At 42.8% G+C, this 16,002-nt stretch overlaps 1 protein-coding gene across 3 annotated transcripts in view; it reads right to left on the bottom strand.

Moving 5' to 3' along the window:
- Elp3 (elongator acetyltransferase complex subunit 3) overlaps positions 1–16,002 on the bottom strand; it is a 62,667-nt gene that overhangs the window by 12,538 nt on the left and 34,127 nt on the right. For 2 of the 3 annotated variants that reach the window (NM_028811.3, NM_001253812.1), the window contains exons 11-14: positions 8,402–8,492; positions 6,437–6,502; positions 4,883–5,110; positions 4,151–4,232 (exon numbers count right to left, since the gene is read on the bottom strand). In NM_028811.3, the coding sequence (NP_083087.1) occupies positions 4,151–4,232; positions 4,883–5,110; positions 6,437–6,502; positions 8,402–8,492 (467 nt within the window). Of the gene's footprint in view, positions 1–3,999; positions 4,233–4,882; positions 5,111–6,436; positions 6,503–8,401; positions 8,493–16,002 lie in introns of all 3 variants that reach the window. The other variant, NR_045599.1, reaches the window with a different exon arrangement.

The raw sequence follows: 16,002 nt of genomic DNA on the forward strand, positions 1-16,002 counted from the left end.
ACTTCTGACATGAACCACTCAGACCTTTTCTCGTCTCTCACCATCACTGTGTGATCTATCAAGCTTGTACAGCTCTTGGCCAATGGCCATATTAATTTTCTACTTGAAGGATCACAAATAGAATACTGCTTATGACGAAGGTAGTCAGGGAGCTTGGGGAATAGCTGTCTATCTTAGCGCATAGCAATTAGCTTGGCAAACTGAAACAGTAACATGATTGAATCTGATACCTAGCCAAGATTGCCAGAGTGGGGGAAAAATCCCTCATTCTGTTGAAGGTGTTAAGTGGCTTTTTAAACAGTGGCTATTGATAGTTATATTTGCCCTTGTAGAAATCGTATGGACATTGTGACATCAGAATTCTGGTTTCCATGGTGATTATTAGTGATGGCATTTTAAAGATTGTAGATAGCTTCCACAGTAGAGGTCCTTGCACCTTACAGCATACATGAAGGAATGAGACAAACTGCTTCCTGATAGACGGACTGCTGATCACTATATGTAGGCAAAACATCACATTTTAAAAGTAAACACAACTTGTTCATCTTCCGTAGCTGGGCACCCACAGAGACTGTTAAGATGGTAAAGGCCGCAATCCCAGCTGGGACTGACTGCTTTGTAGTTCAGCAAGAGCTAACAGCTACTCCCTGCCTATACATTACTTTATAAACAGCTGGTTTTAGAGCAGTGATTTGCCCATTTCTGTGTGCGGGAAGAAGCAATTAATCCTGGTGGAGAATTGGCCTGGGTCTAAGGAAGGAGTTTAGACTCCCTTGGGACTCATCCTCGCTTGCAGATGGGGTCAGTGGTGGAGACCAGGTTTCCTGCCCATTTGAGCGTTCAGTCCCAGAAGGCAGCTCAACACCATGCCTCCTCTTGAGATGAGAGTCTCACTATGCAGCCCATGCTGGCCTTAAACTCACAGCAATCCTCCTGGTTCAGGCTTCAGAGCGTGGAGATTATATTTTTATTGTTCCCCTCAACACACCTAGTGATTCTGATGGCAATGAAACAATATTTAATTTTTGCTTTTAAATAATTTTCACACTTAAAGATGACAGTTAACTTTAAAACTGTTTACTAAGCCAATTATACACTTTAAAGTGAGTGAACTTGAATGCCTCTTACTAAGTATTTCATCTGACCGACTGCTTAAAGCAGTTTCAGTTTTTCTCCTCCAGCTTTAGCCGTAGGCTGATTCATCAGGCACATGTGTATACTTTTTAATAAATACATGGAGGTAACAGATGAAAGCAATGTTTTTAAATAGGGAAAATGAGAATATACAGCACCTCTCTGATCTACAGTGACGTCAATAATACTGTCTAGAGGTAGAGCCCCGATCATAAATCTGAGTAGCAGGGAACCTGCTGCCAGGATGAGGAGAAGCTGGAATGAACCAGAGCAGAATTTTCCAAGCTCTACATAAATGCGTTACTTACAGCCAGGCCAACAAAATGATAAATGGTCCTGTCTCTCCTGTCCTCACGAATCGTGCCAAGTCAGGAAGCCATGCCACCACTGCGTGTGACTTAGAAAAAAAGCCACAACTCATAGAGAGCACAGAGTTATGAGCTGAGAACAACGTCAGAGAAAGGTGTCAGCTGTGGCCAAAGTTATGTATCCATGATCGATGACTGGGATCAACTGCTTATGAAAACTTTAGCATCACCAATTTCATCATCAAATGCCTCACTGAGAACGAGGATGGAAGTAATTATTGAAGAAATTAAAGGATCATCTATGGAAACACACGCACACCAGCAGCAGCAGCAGCAGCAGATTTAGAAAATCCAAAGCCAAGGTGAACAAGTGGAAGGAGAAAGCAACATCAACAACACAGCACAATAACAAACACTTGCTATCCTCTAAGTTCTGAACAACAGATTTCTCAGATCAGGGATACAGGACTAAGAGAAGAAGATGCACTTGCCACATAGCAAATGTGTCCAATGTTTCCTCAGGAAGGCTGGTCAGGGCCAAAGAGGAAGTCAAGGAATCTATATGAAGCTTTCTTTACACAATGGAGTGGCTCCCAGACCAGAGGACAGCCAACGATGCTCGCCAACTTTTCTCTCAAAGAACTCCCTTCAGGGCTGTTCCTATAGAAACCCATTCTAGCTGGAGAAGAACCCTCTGCAGGGTGCCAGGGGAGGAGACCCAGCATTGCAGCTGACAGAAAGGTTCCCTTGCCTGCTTCTCTAAGTAAGTCACTTCTTGTTATTTTAGGAATTCACCATGCAGATGACATGAAATTGAGCTATCATTTAGATGATGATAAAAAGCTGGTGAGGACAGATGCTGACTGACTCCCACTCAGAAAGACACCCTGCTCAGAGAAAAACAGACTGAGGCTCTTATGTGCAATTAGATTTGACCTCAGGCAAGTCAGGGGCCTTGGGTGGATACTTCTGAGGGAAAACGATGGCAGAAAGGCAGTGATGGAAAATGGAAACCTGATTAGGCTCTCAAAGACACTGGAAAGTCACATGACTCAGTGCCATCTGGGGGTGTAGGGCTATGGGCCAGAGTTACAACCTTGATGGCTGGGAAGAAAGGACGGCATCTGGAGAATACTAAAGTCTAGCTTCTCATCCATGGTCTGAGGGCAATCAGAGGCAGCACACTGGCTGGTTAGCAATTGTGGGCTCTCCATCCGCAACTAGACCTAAAGAGCTAGGATGTGCTAAAATGACTTTTAGCAAGCTCTGTGGGGATCAGCCCCACCCAGATGTACAGGCAGAAGGCCTTCTGAAGCAGCCTGCCCTTCCCTGGTACTTCTGGTCCACTTCAGGATAAGCTGGAAGAGGGAAACCTTTCTTATTGCTCATCAGGGCTGGCCAGGTAGTCTCAGCCAGGCACTTTGTTGTGGGACTAAAGTAATGGAGAAAAATAAGAAAAGCTAGACATGCTAAGAAATAGATTATCAACCTGGGTAACATCAAACACCCACGCCAGACTAAATGATTAAGTGAGCCGTGTGACTATATCTCTGTAATGGTAATCATGAAGACCTGGCCACCAGTATTGATTTATTGACTGGCAACTTCTTATTGATTTTTTTTTTTAAACCTCATTTCAGCTTTAATTTTCAGAAAAAAAAATTCTTAGGTCACGAGTAAGCTTTTGGGATGTGGTAGTCAAACAGGAAAACAAAATAAATTCTGGGGTCAAATCTATCCTAAATCTTGATTCTGTGTTCTGCCATCTTAGGTTTCCCACAGTAATTAGTAATTTTTCTTATAGGGACAGCACACTGAAAAATGTGAATGATCAGTTCTTGCTTCCCCCCAAACCTCCCCTTTGTTTCCTTCTCCAACCATTTAGATGTGCTGGTTATTAGCATGGGGACGCGTCTCTGGGATTCAGAAAACAAAAGTCTGTGTAGTTGGCTTAGCAAACGCTGGAGGAACTGAGAAGACAGCAGGTTCAGGAAGAGCTCTGGAAGACTCCATGAGAGGCTCTCAGCCCATGCTGGAGGGAAGAACATCCTCACCTCTAATGATGGAACCAACAGGCCTGCTAAGTCACCCCCACTTTATCAGTCTCCCCTTAGCGTATTTCCACGACTTCCCACTCTCAGTTCTAAAACACTCGGGCTTACATGCATCTTCTAGTCTTCATTTCCTCATGAATGCTCCTGTGTCTGCCTCATTTTATATTAGTTTGTATTCATCTTTCTCCTGCAAATTTCGTTTTGCCTATTTAATTTCTGAATGCATGGTAGGTCCCTAAGAGAAAACCTTCTTCGTCCCATCTCGTCCCAAATGAAGACGCTGGCATTCAGGACAACGGCAAGGGCAGCAGCATGAACTCCGTTCTGCCTTGAACCGTCCTGAACCAGCAGCTCGGTCCCCACCACTCACATTTCCTCACACAGCAGCTGGCACGAAGCACCAGAGCGGTTGACCACAGTGACCTGAGGTCAGACAAGCAGAAACTGCGCCCAGGACACTGGCATGCTGCTCTGAGGAACAGAGTGCTTCTAGAAGCACTCACCCAGCTAACTGCTCTCTGACATGTTCCGACGTTTGGACATAAGTCCCTCTCACTTGTCAGCCTGGATCAATTTGAACACAGTAATCATGGAGAGGCAAAAGATCGAATCTCAGTGTGAACAGATGAGTCAGAAACCCATCTCTCCAGTCACCTGATATAACTGCCATTTTCCCAGATCCATGCTCTTCCCGAGCGATTCTCTCTGCCTCTTCCATCAGCAGCATGCCGAACCCCTAGAAGGAGCATAAGGGAAGAGAAGGGACCCCAGTAAGCAAGGGCTGCACAGCACCTTTTAAACAGTGATAAAACTCTACTGATGAGCCAGAAGAGTGCACGGATCCCAACCAGAGCACACTCCTGACTTAGTCAGCACTCCATCGAGAGCCAGCGTGGCATTCGGGGTGCTGTGCCTGGGGTCTAGGCAGCCCCAGCTGACAGGAGTCTGTGGCAACAGGTCTTATTTATTCGACCCACCTTCCACTTTTGAAAGGGTTTGGAACGTGGTAAAATTGTTGTAGCATCCCATTTGGTGTTTACCCTAAACCTATTATTACTGCTTTTAACAAATTTTCCTGAAACTGAAAAATACAGATTTCCAACTTTAGGTTGCTAGGGGTTACTTATACAACACAACTGACACCTGTGAATCACTTTCCTGTCATTCGATTCCACAGGAAGTGAACCAGTTTTGTTTGAATCTGATAATTGGGGTGTATCTGTTATCCTTTGGAACCACATGGGAGCAACATGGAGAAGGACTGCCCCAAAACAACTGAAAAGAAGCCTCTTTCCCACACCCTCTCTCCCTTCTCTCCTCACCAGCTGCCTTAACTTTCCCTATTTCAGGCAATTTCTTAAGTATAACCCAATTAAAACAGGATACCTGATGCTGAAATTTAGTGGGATCCCGGCTGCTCACAGGGACCACACTTCCATACACGTGTAGCTCTCGGACTATGGAAACACCTCCACCCAGTTCAAACCGGAAGGTTTCCTCAGAGCACTTCCGCAGCCTTAGGAGGCCAATCAGAATGTCCTGATCAGGATCTTCGTAGGACAGGAAAGTTTCCCAGCCACCATTGGCAACATAATCTCTCCGTACCAACTCGACCTGGTGGATAAGGAGCCATGAAACATCTCATTCAGAACTAAAGAACCAAGTTCATTTTTATAATTGCAGGAATGTGTTTAGGCTAATGTTCAGCTAGGAACAAAGCATGAATCATCACTAATTATGGCTTTTATTTGCCTCCTCTCAAGTAGCACAGGATTGTTCATGGGCTATTCTAAATGGAGAACAATTTTACAAATATTTGAACTTAATTAACCTTGAGATTCTTACAGATATTCAGCTTAGTGAATGCTTTTATGTAAATTTATGTCCCACAAACTGTCTCTAAGATAAAACTACAGATTAAATCACACATGTGGCTTTTAGGACCCCTCCCCCACTTTGCCTTCAAACTGTCAGTTAATGGTTTCCTTGTCTAGTTCTTACTTCTTCCACTAAAACCTCCTTTGTGTGTACGTGTGTGTGTGTGTGTGTGTGTGTGTACGTGTACGTGTGAACTCCTCTCCTAGATTTTAGAAAGTGTGACATTGGGCGGGGCTTGTGAAATAGGCCTAGTGAGGGAGGAATACATTAAGATTGATCAATAGAGCACAGTTTACCACAGAGGGATGGATGGGAACTTCAGTGGTAGAAATCTACAGATTCTGACTCTTCAACCTGCTGTACAGGTGATTCTATGAATAGTATGGCATAAGAGGTGGACACCCAGAATTCTACATATTTAGACACACCCTGTAAAGCAAAATAAACAACCCCTCAGCTTGAAGTTTGGTATATAAAATGATTAATGTGTCAGGTCTACTTTTTCCTCTTAATAGGCCCTTTAGCAACAGTTCATGCTAAGAACAGAATCCAGCCTTTCACACACGGGATTCCCAAGAATTGTGCTTCACAGACAATGCTGCACTGAGTTAGATGTTACAGATGTATGGAAGTGAACTACTCAGAATGCCCAGGGCACTGTGCTGAAGCTATGGGAAAGCCAGTTAGGACAAGAACTTGCAGGTTACATAGCGGAGAGCAGCAAGGCTGTCCATAGGAAGCAGTCACTAGTCACAAGCAGCTACTTACACATGAATGCATTTAAATCAAATGACTGGAACTCTTGAGTCCCTACTGTGCTCTCCAGAGTCACTGCAGACAGACTAGGGGTAACATGAAGCAGCTTCACCTTAGAACATTTCCCACACTGCAGAGTTGGTGAAAAAATGAGGTCTAGCCTTGGTTTTCCTTACCTGGCTCTTCTATAATGCAGTGACTCTCATGGCTGGTTTTCCTGCTTGCTACTTTCTGCAATGAGCTATTCACTCAGTTAGGGGTAAGCAGGTGGGGTCCAGGCTTGGGGCAGATTTAGAGGAGACTGACCTGGTATGGCCGCACTCTGTGATGAATTTCTTGGATTCCAACCTCCCTGGTTCTCACATCACGGCACTGCCAAAAAATCAAAGTAGTGACTCATTCATTGTTCATTTAAAACAAATCCTGGACTCAAAATCATGTCTGTACATAACTTACACTGAAATAGAAAAATGAAAACTTTAAAAAGCCATCTTTACAAAATTTGATGATGGGGATTTGTAAAGGTGTACTGTTTCCCTTTCAAAATGAGTTTAGAACTCAAAGAGACCATATATAATCTTGGAAAATGAACAATTTTAAGTTAGAAAGTTAGAAAATAGTTTTGCCCAAGAGACTTAACTGTGAAAAACACAACTCCAAAATATGATTGAAAATACAGTCCCAAAATATCACAGGAAGAGTAAAAACAAATTCTTAAGTCTTTAAAATCTATGTATGACATTATTATTTTTAGTGTTGTATCATTTTAAATATGTCAAAAGACACATATCAAAGATATGTTTCCTTTTCCAAGAAAGGCATTGTAAAGGAAAGAAGGAAGGGAAGATATAAAAGGAACCTAGATTCATATCTGACACAAATTGGACTTCAACTCCAGATAGCTCTTGGGCATCCCCCACCTGTGCGCAGCTGCCGGGAGATGGTGTCAATGGAAGGCATGGTCAGGATCCTAACAGCACTCGCTCCTACTACTCAGCCCGGTGTCCATCCCATACAGCCTGACACTTAGCATTACAGAATCCCTGCATTATCCAATGATATGTCCCCCTGCTTAGTCCTCCTCTACAGAATAAACATACATGTATCTACCAGTGAGACAGAATCATGCAAGCAATATCACTAACAATGTATCTATAAGAGTTCGTTATTCAGTTTTGCAAAAAACAAAGTTATTTTCTTGTTTCAGGAAACCCACCCAGCAAGATACTCTGCTGATGTGGCCTGAACAGCAAATAAGGGCCATGGGTTTCTACAGCTGACCAGCTCTCTATAGGAGACTAGGTGTATGTGGCTAGAGGTCATTGGTCTCAATCAGCAGGCACCCTGCTTCCTCTTTGTTCTTTCTTGGAGTATGATTTTTCAAAGGCAGAGATGACATCTACTTACTTTCTGGAAAGGAAAGCCTAAGAGACTCTGCTCTTTGGATTGATTCCTGGGCCCCTTAGCAGAGGCTAGCAAGGGTTAGACGGGGGCAGGGTAAAGATGGCCAATACACAAGGAGACTGCTGGTAACCAGGTCTGTTGGACCCCTAGAAGCGGATCCTTAGGAGGCCAGAGATGGAGGCCAGCTGGCAAGTGACGAGCAGAGTAGGCACAGTACTGTGTGATGCTGGTGACCAGCCTCATGCACTTGCTTATTTCTAAACGTCTATTATATCTAATTATTATATTATTTTGTTGAATATTCAAATAATTCAATAGTATTCAAACATTTCATTTTGGACAATGTTCTAACATGTTTTCCTCCATGATAATTTGAGGAAGTGTAAAGTAAGTCATGGGTCCATGCTTGAAAACAGCCAACAGATCCCCTGCTCTCTCCTGATCCACTGCACTGGTTTCTGAAGGCAGAGTCTAACCCCTGGTGCCCTGGCCAGACACTGCTTCCAGCTTATCTCTTCAGAAGTTCCAAGAAGTTTCTAGAATGCTTCATTTCAGACTCACTACTACCTCCCAAGACTGTTAAATTAATAGCTTCCTTCCTTCTCTTACGGTCAAGAGAGAGACGCTGCCTGGTAAGTATAAAGCAACAGGTTATAGAAGTCAGAAGACAAAGACACAAGGGGACAGCAGCAGTGTTTGTCACCACTCATACAGCTTCTGCAAGCTACCCAGAACACCTCGAACACACAAAGTTTTCTGACACAGCTGGTACCAGCAACGCCTGAGAGTGACAGCCCTGGGGCTAAGTGCAAGGAGACTCCCTATTCCTTCACAGCACACCTGGCTGGCAGCCACATTAACTCATACCTGTATTCCAAGATCCTTCATTCTTGCAAATGCCAGCTCGCGCAGGTTGCCATGCTCCACTCCTGAGCTGACAAGGGGCATTGGGATGTCTCTGTAGGAGAAAAACACCAACTGTGGGGAAATGTAAACTATTTTCCATAGTAGTCCGGCAGTGAGATTTTAAAAATAAAAAACAATGAGAGACCACAAAGCTGCGGAGCAGAAGGCAGAGGATGCTAGGGATGAGAGGAGGCAAGGTAGAGAGCATCCCTGTACCCTAGATTACCCATCTGTAAGCTCCCTTCTTCCCATCTCTCAGGGGGGTATGAAGCACATATAATGGAAATCACAGTAGAGAACAAAGCACAGAATCTGCCCAAATGCTGGGAGCCATTAGGAAAAATCTGGGGTTCATGAGACACTGCACTAAATGAAACAAGGATTAAAACAAATAAACCTCAACTCAATGGAGAGAAAAAAACCAATTGTGAATCAGAAACCACTTGGCAAACACTTTCCCTTCTACACAGCAGCTGAAAGTCACCAACAAGGAAGGTCAAAAGCCTGGTTTAACTGCTCCCACAGACCCTTCCCCATTTCAGCAGGCCTAAGGATGGGGAAATGAGATTTGTCCTCTGCACTGGGATAGTGCAGAGTGCCCGACATCAAGGAGAGGCCAGTCAAAAGCCGAAGTCAGGGTTGTACTGCACTTACTCCTGAAGGCTGATCAGTGAGCACAAAGAACATTTCATGAATCTACCAGGCTCTGGAACCCAACTGTTTCCATGGCGATACTATAAAGAGAAGCACACTAGGAGGCTTAAAGTGACAGTGCCCTAAGACATTTGCTTCACCTTGTGACTATGTCTTAACACGGTAGCATACACGGCTTACATAGAGGTTGTTTTAGTATAATGATTCCTAACTTTCGAAATTTAGTCTTTTAAAATCAATATATGCTTCAAAGTTAATAATCAGGTAAAAATCACACAATGGTTATTAAAGTAAAAATTATTTAGAAAGGAATATATATATATATATATATATATATATATATATATATATACACACATTGCTTAAATCTTTCTGGTTCTATAAGCCAAATCTAAGTCTTCACAGTGCCCCCTTTTAAATGTTGGAATATTTTATAGTAATCTGATATATGGCTATCCTCATTAACATACTAAATATTTTAGAACTTAAAATATATTTCCAAACATTGTTATACATGGTCTAAAATTAACCTGTGATGATCAGTGGAGGTCGCGCTAATACTTAATACCCGACAAATTAATTTCCTGTGTGGTTATTCCTGGGAGTTAAGTCCTATAAGGTTGCTATGAACAATGAACCAGACAAAGCTAGTTCTAGGAAAAGCAGGGCTAGGCTTCAACTGGTCAGGTCGTGACCTCACTTTGTGTTTGTGTTAAAATGACGATATGATAATTTACTAAGAGGCTGCTATGTAATTGGTGGGACCTATAATAAAGAAAGAACATATAGCCTCTTATAAAATTGTTAACAATTTCAAGATGTGAGACAGTAGATTAGAAAAGACAGGAGATAGGCCTGAGACCACACAGGCTGTATGTCCCCATAGATGCTCTCATTACCAGAGAGGCCCTGGCTACGCAGGACCTTACAAGGATGCCACCAGTTCATAAATGTCCCAAATTTATTTCTGTCACTATAAAAATGAAACACGGCTTTAATGGTCTTTGGTAGTGACATGCCTAGAGCACAGCAGATGGAAGCTCTCGGTCATTAAGGAACAGAAAATGTGGCAAGTGCAACTCTCAGAGATAGTCTCCTTCACTGCATCTGAGGGACACATTTCTGCACTGGCTAGAAATCTACAGAGATCTAGTGCATGACGGAGCTCAACCCCACTCAGACGGGTTACACCTCTCTGACTCCACTCAGACGGGTTACACCTCTCTGGATGTTCAGAACTTGAGCCAGGTCCCTAATAGGTTGACCTTGTTGCCTCATGGAGGCAGGAGTTAAAACTCCTTTTAGGTTTTTCTAAGTCAGTCGATCTATTTTCTTTCCTGGCATGAAGAGAGATTATACATGTTGGCTTAACAGGTAATATTTCAAGAGTAGAGGTACTAATATTTACAATTTGCCCATCAAAAACCTTTCCAAGCTGTTTAGAGCTGTTTCTGTCTAAAGTTTCTCATGCGTCAGAAGCATGCTTTGGTTGCAAATTGGTATTCCTAGTCTGACGCCTCACAGTGATTTAATATCATATCAAGGCAGACAGCTGTCAAATAGCCCAAGGGCAGCAACGCTCTAATGCGGAACCCATCATGTGCCTGGACAGAATTTTACATTTAATCACTGACTATACTCCTCAGGGCTAGAATATAGAACCTTGCAGCAGGATGTGCCTCATAAAAACACCCAGGAAGATGCTCCTGACTCAACTGTCAGAAGGCTACAGAGTATACAAGAGCTTAGAAGCAGGGAGGGGCAGGGTGTAGGAATAACCAATGCGAACATCAAGTGATCTCTTAGAAAGACGGAAAAGCAGACTTGCATTACCTCCTCTAACATGGTCCCTCCTAGAGACATGCCTACAACACAGTGTCCAAGTCTCTCCACTGGGTAAAGCCAGTAAGTTCACCTTTGCTAGGCAGCTGTGGCTGGTGAAGACATGAAGAGGTAGAACGATGTAGAAACAGGCAGAACTCCTAATGGTCCAGGACAGAAGGACACCGTGACTTCCCTTGACTATGAGTTCAGACAGAAACAATCTAGATACGGAATGTGCCAGGCAGAGACGTTTCTTCATCACTAGGGGCTTCCTTTTATCAGCCCTATCCTCAGCCTCCACATTAGAGTGAGGTGCTTAAGACATGCCTGGCCAGCAGCAGTCTTCTGACCTGCAGAACTAGCCTAAAACTTTAAGACTGAGGCTAGAAGACACTCACTGAGTAACACCACTTGTCTCGGTTTCCAAGTACTGCTGAGCACCTAGCCTTACCTCTGAACCTTTATACATTTGAAAAAGATTTAGTTAATTTTAAATTATGTATATGTGTGTATTTCTGTGTATCCCCGAGCACAGGTGTCCATGGAGGCCAGTATAGGGAGTCAGGTTCCTTGGAATTGGAGTGATAGCTCACAGGTGGCTGTGAGCCACCGATTGTGGGTGCTGGTATCACAACTCTGGTCCTTCACAATAGCAGTGCTTTTGCTTAGTGGCTGAGCCATCTTTCCAGCCCATCCTCTGTATCTCTGTAATAAGGTTTATGTCGCTCATTTACATTTTCATTTAAAGTTTTATCATCCAGTTCTTGATACAAGTTCTTGAGGTTGACATAACAGATTCTACCTCAATCTGAATATAAATTTTAATACCCCTCAAAATGTCATTTCAGGGGTTTAAACACACTTGATACCACTTTACACCAGAATGATGCTGTCAGAATGTTCTGGTGTTCAGTGTCTCACTCTGCAGGAACTATCAGTTCCTTAGCTTCCTGGCGGCCCAGGTAAGAGGATTCCAAATGAGTTAACACTTATGAATTCCTTTGGGGGTGGGGGTTACCTCCATAAGAAGCACCATCTTGTAATCTGGATCCCATGATTTGTAAATTCGATACAAACAAGTAACGTAAGTGATGATCAGGTACAAGGCACAGGCAATCTCCACTAATGGGAAATGCAAATCACACCCTCGTACAGAGTCAGTTATAGGCATCAAGGCTACAGAGCATGTGATAAAATTAGCAATGATTTACATGAACTGGCATCATCTCTTTAGAAAACCGTATACACTGCAAATCCCATCACATTTATAGCTCTCTTTCTTCAAAAAAGAACTTTAAAACATTAAAATAATGATAAAAGATACATAGATCCATTCATTACCATAGGTGATTCTTTCCACAGATTGCACTACTGTAATAGAAATGAATATTTTGATATAGATAGATTTTAGCTAAATCAAGACTAGGATAATAAAGAGGGCTGGGCATGGTGGACACCCCTTTAATCATAGTCCTTGAGATGCAGAGACAGGGGGATCTTTGTGAGTTCCAAGGCAGCCAGGGCTAAATAGAGACCCTGACTTTAAAAGAAAAAAGTGGTGGAGGTGGGGAGGGGAATGAAAAGAGACCTGAGTGATGGTTAATCCCAACTGTCAACCTGAGGGGATCTAGACTAGCAGCACTGGGAGACAGGCCTCTGGGAGTGCCTGTGGGAAATGATGGTCAATAGGAAATCTGAGGTTGGAATACTCTCCCACCACAGGGCACCATTCCCTGGGGAGATCCTGGATGCAGGAAAAGAAGGAAGCGAGCTGAGCACAAGTCTGTCGCTCTCTGCTTGCCAAACTTCTACAGCTATGGCTTCCTTGACATGGCAGACTGGAGTCTCGAACTGTGGGCTCAAACCACCTTTTCCTTTAAGTTTTCCCCCTTTCAGGGCTTTTATCAAAGTGACAGAAAAGTAAGTAAGACAACCTGGAAGTAACCTAATGTCTGCTTAACAATGGGACCAATTACTGTGTAAGATAAATGGAAATGAGGCTGTTATGCTGCCTTTAAAGTATAGCTCTAAAAATGACCCCAATCATTTATTTGTATCTAAAATTTTAATTATTTTATTATTTAAATATAATTATATAAATATATTATTTTAATTATTTTATTATTATTTAATTATTTTAATTATTATGTATAAGTTTTTAATAAGTATATAGAAATAGGTCCTAGCATGAGGTTCTGATATGCCAATACATCACAGAGGTTTACCACATTATTAAGCAATCTATCCCTCATAATATCAATTCTTTGTGACAAGAACACTCAAAATCCTTTCTTCTTATCATTGCTGCCTTTTGGGGAGGGGCAGTTGCTGGGCAAGTGTTACCGGCTCCACTTCACTTCCTTGATGTAAGCAATTCTACTGCATGAGCAGAGACGCCACCCCCACTCCTTACTGGCATTTGGTTTTAACTGAGGAACGAAGCCCCAGTGAAGGGCGGCTGGTTGTACCTCACACTCCTGTAGGTCGGTCTGTTTAGAGTCCACATACTAACGCGATAGTGTAGCATCTGGTTCTCTGTATCTGGCTTATTTCATATAAACACTGCCATATTTAACAGTTCTGTAAAGATGAATTCCCACCAAACAAGGGCATTTTGTAAACAGTCCTTGTTAACAGATACGCTAAGGGGATTTTAAGTAAATTCTAAAACATTATCGCTTTCATGTGGGCAGAGTACTGTGTGGCTAGATATGAAGGGATTATATATCTTGAAAATTAAAATATACCTTGCTGTGGCCAAAGCTTATCATTATATGGTTGCAGAGCAATGTATGAAGTATTGACTTTGCAGCAAAAACCATACCATATAAACACAAACCAGCACATACAATCTTACACACTACCTCAGCATTGTACAAGTGGAGGCTAAATCTCCAGTGATTATTGAGGACAAATGGTACTTCATAGTCTATATTATAAAGTTTGAGTCATGTTTAAATGCAGTATATAGCAGCCCTCAGTATCTTTGAGAGGCTAGTTCCAGAATTACCTGCAGGTACCATAAAATGCTTGTTTCCATGAAGATAATGCTGGATATAAGTGCTTTAAACCATCTCCAGATGGCCCATCACCCCCCCCCCCCCCCCGGTATAAGGCAAATGTTGGGGAGTCAGCCACTGCTGTACACTGTAGTTACAGAGTAACAGCAAGGAGCAAAGTATGTGCTCAGTGGAGCCCCCACCTGGCAAGTTCTTATCTGGGGCTGGTTGAGGCCATGAATGTAGAACTAGAGACATAGAAAGCCAGATGCACATAGAAGATCTGGAAATAAAAACGGGCACAAACCAAACAGTAGGATGGTGAGACGACAGCTCAGTGGGTAGAACACCTGATGACTTGGGTTGGATTCCTAGAAAGAGAACTCACTCCTGAAAGCTGTCCTCTGACCTCCACATAGTCATAAAGAGGTATATGTGTATAGATACCACACACACACACACACACACACACACACACACACACACACACACAAAAAAAGCAAGTAGCAAAATATAAACAATACAAATTTCAATGCATATAGTCACACTAACACTTCAGTAATAATATCCAACTAAAAACATAAAACAAAAATATCTTGAAGAAATTCAATATTTACCCCATATTTACCCAAACCATGGTAAGCTATACAATCCCAAACCTCTATTAATAAAAACCTGTATAATTATTATAGTTACATTTTAAAACCTTCAACATAGAAAATAATTTTAAAAGGAAAATTGGAAAGCAATATAGAAAACAGTCTTTGAACTAAACTTATCAAAAGATTATCTTCAAAGTTAGGCAAGTTATCAGCCGCTAAGCATGGAAACCTGACCCCACAATGGTACTGAGGTGAAACCAGGCACCTACTGCTTGAACCCTTGCTCTCTTCAAACAGCTGTCCTTGGACTCACCAGGGCATCATGACTCCATGGCTTCTGAAAACCTTGCCATTCCCTGTGTTTGGGAAGCAGAGGGCTGCCTTCAAAGCCTGCAGCCTGCACACTCCATTGTCCCTCCCCCTCAGATGGGGGTTGCTGTCACCTCTCAAGCCCTTATTGTTTTACTGGTGTAGACAGTATAATGGCCCACAACACGACATGAAGCTTGCAAGTGCCTCTGCCTCACTGTCTACAGGACTAAGAGAGCAGAGGTTTCTTTCTTCCTTGTGAGCACTTTGCATTAGAAGGCCATGGCTCCTGAGGTGGGACTGGCCTCTTCTGTGGTGGGGTGGTCCAAGTCAGACACACATGGCCTCTTGCCTCTGCTAATCTTCTTGTAGCTTTCTTCTTTCCTGCTGTACTCATTTACATTTTGGGAAACAATCTCTAAGCTGCAGAAAAACAGTTCAGGTAACCATGGTTCTTGACCAATGGAAGGTAAAAGTGAGTAAGATGTGGCAGGTCTCAGGACACTCTGAGCACCCAAATGGGCAAACTTTATCACGACCACAGAACTGCGACCCAAAACAGACATCTGATGTTGCTCTTTGAGCCCAACTGAGTTGCACCAGTGTCTTAACAAAGTCCTTCAAGCAAAAGGACCTTGTCCCAATCTTCTGTGTAGCTGTCACATTCTAGAATGTGCATCTACTTGGGGTTGCCTAATGTTGGCTCATGATTAAACTTAGTTACAGATGTTAGGTAGAAGTCACAGAGGTAAGCCTGTGGTGTCAGTCAGTCCCAGCAGGCGGCCACAACTCACTTCACTGGCTTCTGACAATGTTCACTCCGACTCGTGGCCAGGCTTCTTCTGCACCACATGACTCTTTTCTACGTTGTAATAAGTATATTGTGGGGAAAGCTTCAGCCACATCTGGTCAGTTCTAGTTCTTTGGTAGGTAAGCAGTCAGTAGGTAATTATATTCTCTCAGGTCACATCTGACAATGAAGCACCGAGCCAGAACCCACAGGGTTAGGTTCCCAGGAGCCACTCTTGGCCAGATTTTTTGTCAACTATCAATAAGTAAGTACCTTGTACTCTGTGATTCTGTTTTAAGACACCTTGTTTAATATATCTAATTGATTGATTCACCCGGAACTCACGGCCAACAGTTCTCTCTTGGGCCTTCACAATAAAGGATT

This window comes from Mus musculus, chromosome 14, assembly GCF_000001635.26.
Source record: "Mus musculus strain C57BL/6J chromosome 14, GRCm38.p6 C57BL/6J".
NCBI lineage: Eukaryota > Metazoa > Chordata > Mammalia > Rodentia > Muridae > Mus > Mus musculus.